Source organism: Babylonia areolata, chromosome 25 (assembly GCF_041734735.1).
Source record: "Babylonia areolata isolate BAREFJ2019XMU chromosome 25, ASM4173473v1, whole genome shotgun sequence".
Lineage (NCBI taxonomy): Eukaryota > Metazoa > Mollusca > Gastropoda > Neogastropoda > Buccinidae > Babylonia > Babylonia areolata.
The window spans coordinates 5,127,501-5,142,500 of NC_134900.1; the positions used below are offsets into that span (position 1 = coordinate 5,127,501).

The following is a 15,000-nucleotide window of genomic DNA, read 5'->3' on the forward strand; positions in this document are numbered from 1 at the left end:
GAGTAAGGATGTCATTTGTGTGTTGAAAATGAATTATAATGATGATACAGTAACATCAATGGCAAAGTACAATTTGCTGAAGTATAATAAATTATAGTATTCGAAAGAAGAGTAAATACCTGTTAACAGCTTAATTACATGATTTTTGGTTACACGAACGTCAGAAAAGGATGGTCTAGAGTTAGTTTTATTTGACTCTAAATATGTTTTTCTTTTCTGTTCTATTTTGTTTGATTGTTTTCACAAATGTTGTTCTGATTTGCACCACCAAATTTGTCTGATTTGTCACCAGAGCTGTACAGCTAATGACATTAAGCATTTAAGTGTTCTCTGTCTGTCTGACTGTGTCTGTGTCTCTGTCTCTCTCTCCAATAAACCAAACAACATTATGTTGTTTTAGTTGTTTCTCAAGGACTGGATAGAGATGATTTTATTCAGTGACATAGCAGTAAGGCAGATCATTTCAAAAAGGTATCAAGATAGGACTGAAAAAAAAGCAGGTCCATGCGCGAAACTATCTATGACCATAGATATGTCACCGTGCATGAACAAAAATATAATGTTTGTTATCAAAAAGAAAGAAGAAACAAAAAAGCTGAAATTAACAACAATGACAATATCAGCATATCGACACGTGTAATTATAGTTACAACATTTTTAGATAACATTTGTTAAATGTCTTAAAAATATAATTATTCTACCTATATTTAGCCATTCAAAAAATGTTTGCAATCAGAAAGAAACAAACCAACAAAACACCCCCTCCCTCTAGAAACACCCTCTCTCACAGAAAAAAAACCAACCCCACGTCCTCCACCCAGCCCCACCATCCCAACAAAAAAGGCCGAAATTAATAATCAACGCAAATCCTAACACGACAATATCTGAAGAAAACAAACAAAACATTTTAACTATTTAATAAGAATTACACAAAAAGACAATTCAACAAACGAACAGATAAATAATGATGATTAAAGAAAAAGAAAATCGAATCGATCCGTTCATTTTCGATGCCTTCAATCACGACAAGTCTGAACCCAGAGATAAGACCACTGGAGAGTAAGCCCACGCGCTTAGCAAGGTCCTCTTGGACAGAGATGGGGGGGTGGGGGATTGGGGGCGGGGGGGGGGGGGGGGGTGGAGATGTGTGGGACTGGACTGGAGGAGCAGAGGGATGGAGGAGGGAAAGGGTCAGTTGGAGGAGAGGGGGTGTGGGGGGGAGGGTGACAAGACAGGAGGAGGATGAGTGGGAATGGGTGGGTGGATAAGGGGAGTGGCATGGTGAGCAATAGAGTTGTTGAATGACCTTTGGGAAACTGAGTGGGGAAGAAGAAAAGCAAAGCAACACTGACGAATTGGTTTAGATCCTCATACATTAAAGCTACAGTCATGCTGGTCTGGGCTTGGCTCCGTGAAGTTTGCGTTGTTCGAAGGGGTGAGTCCTTGATTCTGTCTGGGGTAGGGGGTCTGTGTTGTTGCTTTTCAAGGAGTGGGAGAGGGGGAGTGTGTGTGTGTGGGTTTGGGCGGGGGGGAAGGGATGGTCCTTCAAGCGTGGTGACTGTGCATCAGGGCTTTTATTCTATTTTGTTTTTATTCTTTTCTTCTTATTTTATTTCATTTTAGAAACGAAGCTGCACCTCCACTGGGTAATGGTCACTCACGTTGAGGGCCTGCAAAAGAGAAGAGGAAAAATCCATGTAACAAAAAACAATTAAACTCCCTCTCTGTCTCTCTGTCTCTGTACACACACACACACACACACACACACACACACACACACACACACACACACACACACACACACACACACACACACATGTATATCGCGCACATTCTCCCAGCATTAAAGAAAATCTACAGGATTTATCACATGCATACATACTGTTATCAGCACTGACAACATGTTCTTATAAATATAGTACTTGAAGTGGAAGAAATGTTGAATTGAGGACTATTACTAACTACTACTACTACTACGACTACTGTTGCTGCTGCTGCTGTTCCTCCTCCTCCAACTACTACTACAACACAAACCATCACACACAAAACACATTCAGAACACGTCACAAACATACCCACGCACGCGCGCGCGCGAACACACACACACACACACGCACACACACACACACACACACACACACACACACACACACAGAGACTTACCTGTTCTTCAGTCAAACCAAGCCATGCTGCGTAGTCGAAGGGTTGAGCCGTATTCGGCACAACGTGAGACTTCGGACCCGATCTTACGATGATTCTGTGACAGAGAAGCCGTCGTCAAAGCTATGTTAAAGCAAAAAACAACAACAAAAAAACAAAAAATTAACAAAACAGATCTAGAAGAAAAAGAAGAAGTCTTGAGTGGCGGACTAGTAGACAGTCCGCGAAAGAAAAGAAGTCTAGAGGCAGTGGCAGACTCAGACAAAGACTTGAACTTAGCCTGGTCCCGATATAGCATGATATTCGTATCCTCGTTGTTGTTTTTTCCCCCCGGGTCAAATCTTGCTAGCCCAGGCGGACCCCCAATCTCATACCTTTATTGACTCCAACCCTTTTTTCTATTGGAATGCTTTGTCTTCGATGATGATGATAATGAAATAATAACCACCTCCTTCCAATCTCTGGGTTTTTTTTCGTTTGTTGTTGTTGTTGTTGTTGTTGTTGGTCCCCGTCTGATACCACTGTTTGCAAAGAGACGTAAAATCGATGAAAGCACGCACAGACACAGACATACACACACACACACAAACACACGCACACACACAGACAAACACACACACACACACACACAGATACACACACACACAGACACACACACACACACAGACAAACACAGACACAGACACAGACACAGACACAGACACACACACACACACACACACACACACACACACACACACACACACGGGCACACACATAAGAGTGGAGAGGCGAAGAATTGAAGACTACTACCACTACTACTACCACTCGTCTGCTACAACTATGAGCAGGAGGGTGGCAGAATAATTAAGAGACTTATCTGCCAATGTAGTTTCCGTGAAAGTCTGGGTTCGAATCCATATCTCACCCTTCCTCCCACGTTGGACTGGAAAGTCAACCAGAGTGTCTGGTCATTCGGTTGAGATGATAAACCGAGGTCCCGTGTGCAGCACGCACTTAGCGCACTGAAAAAAGAACCCAACTGCGACAAAAGTGTTGTCCTCTGGCAAAATTCTGCATGTGGTTTTGCGTGTATGGATTTGCCCGAACGCAGTGACGCCTCCTCGAGAAACTGAAACTGATACTACTACTGCTGCTGCTGCTATTACTGCTACTGCTCACCTGTCGTAGGGGCAGTTGGTGCTAATCTTGGTGGTGGTATCCTGCTCCTCCCCAATCAGCCAGGTGTAGGTGTCTGTGTTGAGTGTCAGGTAGTCGTTGGCCCTCACCCGTTTGTTGTAGTTGGAGTAGGAGCAACCCGCGTTCAGGTCGCCCATTACGAACAGCTGGATAAAACGACACGAAGCTCAACGAATTAAGACTTTTTAAAATGTTTTATTTTAAATAATTGTAGATATATATATAAATTTCATGAGGGTATATTGAAGTGAGTATAACTGTTGTTTTTTTTGTTTTTTTTTTCTACACTGTAGTGTATTAATCCGTGTATTGTGCTGTAGTGTGTCGAGTTGACCTTTGCAGTACTATAATAATTCAAAAGGTACAGTACTGTATTGTGCTGAGTTGTGCTATGTTGTTCTGTATTGTTTTATGTAGCTTGCTTTGTTGCACTGCACTGCACTGCACTGCACTGCTATGCTGTGCTGTGCTGTTCTCTACTGTTCAGAATTTTGATATATTTTACGGCTCTGCTGGTTGCATGGGGCACTGTCAGTGCTTCCCTTCCCATGGTGTTACACTGATGTTGCGTATTATACCACATTATATATTGTGTTGTCGTTTTGTACTGTCCTGCGCTGTGCTCTGTGTGGGCCTGCTAACCATTGATCTGCACTGTGACGTGACAAAACACCACCTTCCCCTTCCCTTCCCCCTCACTCCGTCTCCCGCTTAATAATAATAATAATAATAATAATAATAATGGATACTTATATAGCACACTATCCATAAATCTGCTCTAGGTGCTTTACAAAAACGCTTTTGTTAACATAAAACATTATATCTATGTTACATACACACACCAAAATGTGACCACACACACACACACACACACACACACACACACGCACACACACACACACATACACACACACACGCACACACACACACACCCACACTGCATACATACATTTTAACATACATGTGTATCTAACAGCTACCCTAACACATACGCACACATAGGCAGGCACAAACTTACATAAACACACGCACACACAATACACATTCATATACATGCATGTAGTTATGTACACATACATATGTATACACACATAGTCAAGCACACCTAACGAAAAGGAAGTGGACCTGCCACAATTGAACTTATTGCTTCCCACACACATGCACCTTCCAACCAAATCCTCACCTCCGAATGATGTCCGATTCTGTCCAAGGTTTCTTCAATCACTTCCTTCAATTTGCCGATCTCAGCAGTGGCGTTGGTAGGTTTGGAGTGCAAGGCGATCAGTGATACAGTGTCTGTGGACACGAGAGGATATGAATAGATACTCGTACTGGCTGTGGACACAAGCTCGTACTGGTTGAGGACGTATTGTACATGCTAGTCCTGAATGCAGCTACATACTCATACTGGTTGTGGACATAATTATTTCACATACTGAGCTCAGTGTAGGATAGCACTGACTACAGCTGCAAGCAGATACAGAATCTAGTACTGACTGTGGACAAAAATATGCATACTCGTACTGATTGCGGACATAATTATACCTTCTAGTACTGACTACGGCCACAACGAAAAAAACAACCAAGACTGTCATTGGACACGAGGAGGTACATAACCCACTTGTACTGCGTGTGGACATAAGGACATAAAGAATTATCCATAATCATATTCTCTGTGGACACAAGGTATTATATTGTATCACTCCATGTCACAACAGATTTCTTTGTGGGAAATTCAGGCTGGTCTCCACACAGAGAGCGCGTCGCTTACAGCCTATGCAGCGTCATCCTTTTATTTGCCCGGAAGTGCGTTGTTTTTCCCTAACAAAACGGATTTTTCGACAGCCGGATTTTTTTCCAGGAACAGTTTCAGTTTCAGTTTCAGTAGCTCAAGGAGGCGTCACTGCGTTCGGACAAATCCATATACGCTACACCACATCTGCCAAGCAGATGCCTGACCAGCAGCGTAACCCATCGCGCTTAGTCAGGCCTTGAGAAAAAAAGAAAAAAGAAAAAAAGGTGATTGAATAATAGATAAGCTTACATAAATAAATACATAAATAAATAAATAATAATTATGATATAAAAAAGGTAGTAGTAATGATAAAAAAAAGAGACAACAATGATGATAAATAAGCAAATAAATGTAAAACATGAAGACACACATTCACACATACACCCACACATGCATAACAGATATGCACCAAGCATGCAGGAACAGCCCTTTTATTGCCGTGGATCTTTTACATGCGCTATATGAAATCAACACTCAGGACCTCGGTTATCGTCTCATCCGAATGACCAGCGTCCAGACCACCGCTCAAGGTCTAAAACACTGAAGAGTGTGGGATTCGTACCTGTGCGCTCAGGTTCGATTCTCTCGTTTCGTATGCGGACGCGTTTGAACTGGGCCAAAACTCCACGTAGGAACTCCTGTGTACATACATACATGTACTGACTGTGGACAAAATGAGATACACAGTCATACATATATTCATACATACATACACACCGTTTCAAAGAAGTGTCAAAGTGTGCGGACTGATCCATATTCGCTACACGACGTCTGCTATAAAAAAAGAAAGAAAAAAAAAAGTGCAGACATAACCCGAAGCGCTGGTCAGGCGGGTCCATGTTCGCTACACGACATCTGCTTGAAGAAAAAACAAAAAGCACAGATATCTGACCAAAGCATTAACCCAACGCGCTGGTGAGGCCTTGAGAGGCAAACCTAGGTTTGTGTAAAAACTTCTTTTTTTTAATAACAGAAATGAAACAATTAACGAAAACATACAGTTAGGAGGAATTTTGTTTAATGTCCCGTCACACATATCGGTGATTGAAGACATTTTGTTAAAGTATTCATGAATACATTTGAGTATTATCAGTTAGAAGGGGTGGGAGATGTGAATGAATGGAGGGTTGGGGGAAACTGGGCAAATGAGGGTGAAATGTGGGTGAAATTTGAAAAAAAAAAAAAAAAATCTAAATACAATTACAGGAAACATACAGTTAAACAAATAAGAAATATGAAATGAAAGACACGTGGTAGGGATACGAACCACGACTGGCAAACTCCGGAGCTATCTGGACCACGAAGGGTTCCCTCTCAAAGTAGTCGTTCGTGTCATTGTACAGAAACTTGCCCAGCACCAGCACTCTGTCCGCTCTGCAAACATGCAGGTGTTTTGGGGAGGAGGAACTTGTTTTATGTCCCATCACGCTTACTGGTGGTCGCTGTCATTAAAAGTATTTATTATTAATAATAATAATTAAAAAAAATAATGGTAAAAAAAAAAAAAAAAAAATAGCGCTGAATCTTGTGCAGAGACAAATCTAAGCGCTTTCACACCAGTCATTCATACGCATGCATAACTCTAAAACTGAAGAAATTGAAGACAAGGAAGAGGTAGGGGATGGAGGCTATCTTGTGAAGAGGTGGGTTTTAAGGCCAGACTTGAAAGAGCTGAGTGCGGATACCTGACGAAGCGAAAGAGGAAGTTCATTCCATATACAGGGTCCAGAGACAGAGAAAGAACGGAGTCCAACAGTGGAGTGTTTGTATCTGGGTATGCGTAAACAGAGTGGATCCGAAACCGATCGTAGAGAGCGAGATGGAGTGTAGAGGTGAAAGCAGCCACAAAGATAGGAAGGGGCAGATTTGTGAATACATTTATAACATAGAGTGTTGATCTTATACTTTATTCTGTGTGAGACAGGGAGCCAGTGGAGATGTTGCAAAAGAGGAGTGATGTGCTCAGATCTTTTCTTTCTGAGGACGAGTAGGGCAGCAGAGTTTTGTATGCGCTGAAGGGACTGAATTGATGAAGCAGGCAAACCAGACAATAGAGAGTTACAGTAGTCAAGGCGAGAGAAAATGAGAGAAACGACAAGTCTAGATGTTGCGTCGGTGGCCAGATATTTCCGAATGGAACTGATGCGTCGCATTATTTCAACATTTGAATGCTACAGTTTTAAAGGTAGGAGAGGAGGGGGCTGTTGAATGGCGTGGTTTGACCTTATTCCTTGGCTGTTGTGCGAGGAGGAAGGTGGCAGAATGGATAAGACGTTCATCTGCCAATTCAGTGTCCCTGAGGGTGTGGGTTCGAATCCCGCACTCGCCCTTTCTCTCAAGTTTGACTGGAAAATCAAACTGAGCGTCTAGTCATTCGGATGAGACGATAAACCGAGGTTCCCGTGTGAATCACGCACTTGGCACACCGGAAAAGAACCCATGGCAACAAAAGTGCTGTCCTCTGGCAAAATCCTGTTGAAGAAATCCCCTCTGGTTGGCACACAAATATATGCATGCACACGAGTGTGTTGGGTCATGCTGCTGGTCAGGCATCTGCCCAACAATGTTGTGTAGCGTCTATGGATTTGTCCGAACGCAGTGAAAATGAAAACAAGCTGTTGTGTTGGTGGACACTTCTCCGCATACTCGGGTCCTTTGCAGTGCTGTATATTAGACGACCATGTGGCAGATCTGATTGTTGGTGCTTACTTGCTCTTCCGTTTTGCAGGACAAGGAGTCAGACTCTTGTAATGCGTCCGTTGGACTTTTTCTTGACAGTGTACGAGATGACCACATGCACTGTTCTTTTCATCAGTGAAGAAGGGGGAAGAGGAGAGGAAGAAGAAGGACGATGCAGAAGAGGAGAAGGAGGAAGAGGAGGAGAACAGGAAGAGGAGACACAGCCAAACAGAAACACAAAGAAACAGAGACAGACAGACAGGCAGGCAGACAGGCAGGCAGATTCAAGCACATACCGGTAGAAAAAAGCGTACTGTTCTTTGCTCGCTGTTCGTCCTACTCGGTCGCTGATGACGAAGTTAAAGGGCCTGCAACAGAGATGTTACATTTAGAACGAAAAGGTGATGCGCCTGCATGTGCGTTGGTTGGTCATTCATGTAACGTCTGTTTTCAAAGACGATGTTTAGAAGGGGGGGGGGGGGGGGGGGGGGGGGGAAGAAATTATGTCTAAGCAATATGGAGATTGTCTCAAGGATTGATATTGATCCATAGAGATCAACAGAGATCGATCATGTTAAAGGTCTATAGAGATCAGTGCAGATCAATGATCTCAGGGGTCAGTACTGATAGATATAGATCAACATAGCTTGACGATCTGAAGGTCAGATACTGATCGATAAAGATCATTGCAGATCGATGATCTCAGGAGTCAATACTGATGGAGTCTCCCGTCGGACCGACGGATGAGTAGGCAGGCAGGCTTATCTGTCGGTGTGTGTCCTCATATGGGAGAAGAGGCCGATTCTGGATGCGCAGCACTTCCCACAGGTGTTGCAAGGGAAAACGTCTCCAGAAGCTGAGCCCTGCTTCCTTCGCTCAAGCTTCTCCTTAATGGCCAGCGTTCTCTTGTTTTCAAACGTCTTTATGCCACTAGAGCACAGCATCCTCCAGCGAGAGCAGGCTTTGAAGTTTGTCTTCAAGGTGTCCTTGAAGCGCTTGCAGGGTCTTCCAATTTCGCGGTGGCCTTCCTTCAGCTGGCCATGCAGTAGCATCTTCGGGATCCTGCTGTCTGTCATGCGGACAACGTGTCCTGTCCAGAGTAGCTGGCACTGGATCAGCAGTCTTTCGATGCTGGGCAGGCCGCTCCTCGTAGAAAGCTTCTTTGATGTCATCAGGGTTGGTCATCGTCGGGGCATAGCAGCTGATGACTGTGGCGAAGCGGTCCTTGGACAGCTTCAGACGCAGGGTCATCAGCCTATCGTTTATCCCACATGGAAGGCTGTCAAGCTGTCGTGCAGTTTGGTTTGTATGGCAAAGCCCACGCCTGAGGTTCTTGGGGTGCCATCTGGCTTCCCAATGCAGCAGAAGGTGTAGCCCCCTCCAACTTCCTCCAGCTGGGTTTCACCGGCAAACCTGGTTTCGCTCAGGGCTGCTATGTCCACCTGGTAGCGATCAAGCATTCTAGCATTGAGCGCTGTGCGCCTTTCTGGTCTGTCGTCTCTGTCCAAAAGGGTGCGAACATTCCAGGCACCCAGAGTTAGGGCATGACTCCTGGTTCTTTTCTTCTGTTGTTTTCGACTGCTAGTGTTGGATGTCCATGTAGGTGCGGTTTCCTACTAGGTACTAGGTGAGGCAGGCTTTGTTTAGGGATCCTTTTATCTCCCCTTCCCCATGTGGGGAGAGCAGTACTGTCCCTAAAAAGGGCTGCTCTGACGCTGTGGGAGGATACAGGCGCCGCATCTGCCCCAGTCTACGGCGGACGACCATCACCCCACAGCCGTCTGCGTGCAGAGTCGTGACTAGGAACTGCCAGCAACATCCTCTGCATGCCCCCGTTACCACTTCTCCATCGCCGCAGGGCTTGGGAAACCTGGGTGTTGAAGGGCTGACATTCGCCTGGTTGCCCGACCAGCACAGGTGACTTTTTTTTTTTTTTTTTTTTTTTTTTTAGTGAAGAGGAGTTGTGCAGTCCCTTCCCCACTCTCTCGCCTACCGACACTCAGAGTCCCACAGGTGCAGATACTACCACGTGTAGAACGGCCTCGGAAGGTGCAGGTTTTTTCTTCGGAAGTTCCGTCTCCTAGGAGGACTTCCAGCCAAGGATAAGAGCTCCCCCTGCCCTTTAGTCATCCTCTTCCGCCTTCACAGCCGTTGGGAAAGGTTTCCTCCTCCGCCTGATCCGTCGCTGGGAGACTTTACATGCGGCAGGTAGTACTGGGTTACATGGTACCAGTAGCAAGGGCTATGCCCCTGACCTGAACCATTAGGGGTCAATACTAATCGATATATATATATATATATATATATCAATAGACATCGACAATCTTACGATTAGATACTGATTGATAAAAATCAATACAGATTGATGATTGTACGGGTCGACATTGGTCGATAGAGATCAATAGAGAACTGTGATCATACGGGTCGATAATGATCGATAAAGATCAGTGCAGATCTTAGGGGTAGATACTGATCGATAGAGATCAAAACAGATCAATTAAAACAGATAGATGATCTTACAGGTCAAGGACGTCCACCAGCTTTCTGACGGATTTCTCACACTTGTCCCGGATCTCCTGAATCAGCAGCACGTCGTAGCGCTCCACGATCTGTTCACACACAGCAGAACACGTTGGGCTGCAGTGACCAGAGACAATAACAAGTCTGTTTTGTCTTGTCTCTATAACACGCTATGATCTGTTGACATACAGGAGAACACAATGGGTTGTAGTGACAACAGACAATAAACAAGTCTTGTCTTGTCTCATCTCTATAACACGCCATGATATGTTGACATACAGCAGAACACGTTGAACTGTAGTGACAAGAGACAAGACATAGGTCTTGTTTTGGTCTGGTCTTGTCTTTTCTCGGCTCTATAACGTCCTACAATATGTGGATATACAAGAGAACACGTTGAATTGTAGTGACAAAGGACAAGCCTTGTCTTGTCTTTATAGCGCTCTGCATTCTGATGACACGGAAGATTCGTGACATTTTGCCGTGACGAGACAATCAAAAGTCTTGTCCTGTCCTGTCCTTTCTTGTCTTGTCTCTGTAATGCTCTTCTATCAGTGGACAAAAAGGAGAATATGATGAACTGTAGTGCCATTGTCATCGTCGTCTTCGTCGTCATCATCATCATCATCATCATCATCATCACCATCATCTCTTATGTAATTGATTACAAACTGACAGACGGGGAGAGACAGAAAAGGACAGAAACTCGGCCATAGAGACAGCGACAGACAACAAGAAACAAACAAAAAACAACAACAAAAAGCCAAGAACAACTACCACACCAAACCCTCTAACCTTTTTTAGATGCTCAACAACGGCCGGATCAGACATTTTATTTTCGCCGAATGCCCGGACATTGAAAGCGCCGATTGTCAGCCTGTTTCTCAGCGAAAAACCTTCACTCCATCCTGCTCGCAGCGCCAAAAGTAGAAACAGTACGAAGCCTGTTGCAAACAGTCTTCTCATTGTCATCACGACTTCTTTGTGTTGTGTTCGTCCGGACACAATATACTGGATGCAGCATTCGTGATCGCATATATATAGTGTGAGATCATGTGAATACAATGGTTCTCGCTCGCCACACCCTCGTCTTTTTCTGTGTGCTTGTGGGGGGTGGAGGGGGTAGGGAGAGGGGTGGTATGTAGCTTACAGTCTGCACTGATATTTATACAACGTTTTCCCCCTTGCCTTTGTTTTTGTTTCCTTTGTATTGAGTTTTTTAGCGGACGGTGAGAGCGTGTGTCTGTATGTGTGCGTGGGCACTTTGGGAACAGCTGCAGATGTTCCCTCTTCACTCCTTCTTTGTCTTACTAGATGGTAAATTCTTCTGTTCCGCATTCTTTATTGTCAGGAAAGATAAAGAACTCTTTGGTAAAAGAAAAGAAAACAAAACAAAACAGAAAAAAACGGAGCCAGAGTTCTGTAAGCAGTAAGACTAAGAAGTCTACTCACGGTCCTCAGTTTGCAATTATTGATCTTCATCTTCTGCGTTCTCACTTGGACTGCAGCTTCCACGTTCACGAGTGGGCTTTTATGTGTATGACAGTTTTCACTCCCGCAATATAGGTAGTCATACTCAGTACTCGTTTTCGGAGGTGGGTGGGTGGTTGTATGCCGGGTATGTTTTTGTTTCCATGACCCACCAAATGTTGAGAACTTTAACGTGCATATTTGTTCTTCTGCATGCGTATACACGCGAAGAGAATTCAGGTACTAGCACGTACATCTGTTGACATGGGAGATAGGAAAAATCTCCATCCTTTACCCACCAGGCGCCGTGAACGAGATTCGAACGCGGGACCCTCAGAGTCAAGTCCAACGCTTTAACCGCTGGACTGTTGCGCCCGTCACAGGTATTGTTGACACACTTGTCCCCAGCAAAAAGAACCAGTTATTGTATCCGTTTTCAACCAAATATACGTACTTCTAGCGCATGGTATGAGTTTGTATGGATGGATGCATGGATAGCTGCGTGCGTGCGTGCGGATGGGCACCAGCACGTGTGCGTGTGTGTATGGAGCTAGAAGTCCAAAGGGAGTTGGGGTGGGGTAGGCATTAGCGTAGGAATCAAGGGTGATGAAGAAAGAAACTTCTGAATTTTTTCCCCTTTGAATCCTCAAATATTCGTTGAAAATAGACGTATGTATTTCATAGACCCTTTTTGCTTCATTTATTCGGACGGGATCTTGAAAGGCATTCTTCGAGTGACGGCTGGTACGCCAGACGGCTATATTTTGTTTGAGTGTATCTGTCTTTACACTGCACTGGACATAACGTCTTCCTTTCTAGTTTGGTTGGTTTCATGTACTTTGGCAAAAACTGTGGATGATTTTCTACCCTTCACTTGCATGTGTCCATATGAATATTAGAAATTGTTTACGTGCACTTTCGATTAAAAAAAAAATTGCTTGATGTGATACTGGTTCTACAAGGAAAGGTAGGAGAACCAGTAACGGTCATTTCACCAGTTCTCACTTAGCTGGGAAAGGGAAAAGGCAACAGCACTGTGTGTGGGCCTCTGTCGGCTTGAAAGGGTATCCATTTACTGATTTATTTCCCCCTTGTACGATAACTGGAAAAGGGAAAAGGCAACAGCATTGTGTGTGGGTCTTTGTCGGCTTGACAGGGGTATCCATTTACTGATTTATTTCCCCCTTGTACGATAACTGGAAAAGGGAAAAGGCAACAGCATTGTGTGTGGGTCTTTGTCGGCTTGACAGGGGTATTCATTTACTGACCTATTTCCCCCTTGTACGAGTACAGTCCCTTGCCCTCGCTTTCCCGTTCCCTTCCCCATATCCCGACACGTTCTCCGTCTTCAATAAAGACTTGAGAAAAGTACCAGGACTGATGTGGTGAGAGAACCCTGCCCGACCGACTACATCTTTGATGTTTATCTGATTTCATGTAAATAATTGTGTATTTATTATCTCGGTGAAATCCCTACCTTCTATTCTCTACCCACGTGAGTGTGGTGCATGTCTTGAATGTGTTTCAGTCTTAGGAAATACACAGTGGTGCGCAGGGATGATGTAAATGAGCCACACCACAGCTATTTCCTACGTCTTTCAACATTAGCGCATTGAAATATCTTTGCTTCTCTCTTTGTCGCCACCGTATGTCTTTGCTTTACTTGAGAGCGAAGGCCTTGCAGCAGTTAGATTTGGCCCTAATTGTCGTCAGTGGCATACGCTGGAATCGAAAACCCCACAGTATGAAGGCGTCACTTTGCGAGTTGCATTCAAGAACCGCAAGCTGCTACCAGTGGAGTGATGGCCTAGAGGTAACGCGTCCGCCTAGGAAGCGAGAGAATCTGAGTGCGCTGGTTCGAATCACGGCTCAGCCGCCGATATTTTCTCCCCCTCCACTAGACCATGAGTGGTGGTCTGGACGCTAGTCATTCGGATGAGACGATAAACCGAGGTCCCGTGCGCAGCATGGACTTAGCGCACGTAAAAGAACCCACGGCAACAAAAGGGTTGTTCCTGGCAAAATTATGTAGAAAAATCCACTTCGATAGGAAAAACAAATAAAACTGCACGCAGGAAAAAATACAAAAAAATGGGTGGCGCTCTCAGTGTAGCGACACGCTCTCCCTGGGGAGAACAGCCCGAATTCCATACAGAAAAATCTGTTGTGAATAAAAGAAATGCAAATAAAATACACTGAATAAAGGGCCGACAACTGACTTCACTCAGCTCAGTGAGTTCAGCGTAAGCCCTGCAAAGACAATTTGTTTCTGAATTTCTCAAAACTCGAACAGACCTTTCATGGCCTCACGATGAGTCCGGCGTCTCTGTCAACTGATGAAAAGAAGAAAAAAAACTCACAACAGTTTGTTCAGCTGCAACAGTGGCGATATCAGTTTTGCTGAGATCTTCATTGCTACGGGTCTATGTTGACAGTTCGTGCAGTAAGAACAAGAGATGATATTCGATACATTTCACAGCTGTGAATCTCTCTCTCTCTCTCTCTCGGTTTGTTACCTTTGAATAACACTCACGTATCTGTCTCTGTCTTTCTCTCAGTCTCTGTCTGTCTGTCTGTCGCTCTCTTTCTCTTTTTCTTAAACGTATAAGTCTTAGTTTTCGAGGCTCATACCGGACATAGTACAACCAATTCATTCACCGACAACATATTATTATTATTATTCTCAATACACACAAAAAGCTAAATTTGCAGTGCCTGCAGCAGTGACAACTGGCCAATGATATTGTTCGACTCATAGTTCGATCATTTCACGATTGGTCAAACAGGCGAGTTTTGGCCTATCACTTGGATTGGCACTAGCTCTGTGGGTCATAGGTTGATTAAAAAAACAACAAACAACAACAACAACAAACATCCAAAAAACCGCTAATTAGTCTAAATTTTAGAGTCCTCACTCCTCGAATCTCCTATTACCCGGCATAACTTAACACCGAACATCCTTTTTCTGTTTTTTTTTTCTTTCTAAGTAAGGCCACACATAACTTCCCGCTGTTCTAATCAACGTCTGTCTGTCAAAGTAGTCTTAGTTTCATGTCACAGTTTTCCTCCAAAACATTCACATTACATCTGCCCTATTTAAAAAAAAAAAAAAAAAAAAAAAATCTGTGTGTGTGTGTGTGTGTGTGTGTGTGTGTGTGTGTGTGTGTGGACAAAACGTTCAGGGAAGTACCCTACTC

At 44.1% G+C, this 15,000-nt stretch overlaps 1 protein-coding gene across 1 annotated transcript in view; it reads right to left on the minus strand.

Moving 5' to 3' along the window:
* Positions 1-11,347, minus strand: part of LOC143299670 (deoxyribonuclease-1-like) — an 11,714-nt gene extending 367 nt beyond the window's left edge. The window contains exons 1-8 of the mRNA XM_076613000.1: positions 11,129-11,347; positions 10,334-10,422; positions 8,110-8,181; positions 6,402-6,508; positions 4,523-4,635; positions 3,322-3,485; positions 2,164-2,257; positions 1-1,670 (exon numbers count right to left, since the gene is read on the minus strand). The exon at positions 1-1,670 is cut by the window's left edge and continues 367 nt beyond it. Coding sequence (XP_076469115.1) covers positions 1,620-1,670; positions 2,164-2,257; positions 3,322-3,485; positions 4,523-4,635; positions 6,402-6,508; positions 8,110-8,181; positions 10,334-10,422; positions 11,129-11,305 — 867 coding nt within the window. The 5' untranslated portion in view covers positions 11,306-11,347 and the 3' untranslated portion in view covers positions 1-1,619. The remainder of the gene's footprint in view (positions 1,671-2,163; positions 2,258-3,321; positions 3,486-4,522; positions 4,636-6,401; positions 6,509-8,109; positions 8,182-10,333; positions 10,423-11,128) is intronic.
* Positions 11,348-15,000: the final 3,653 nt, after the last annotated feature.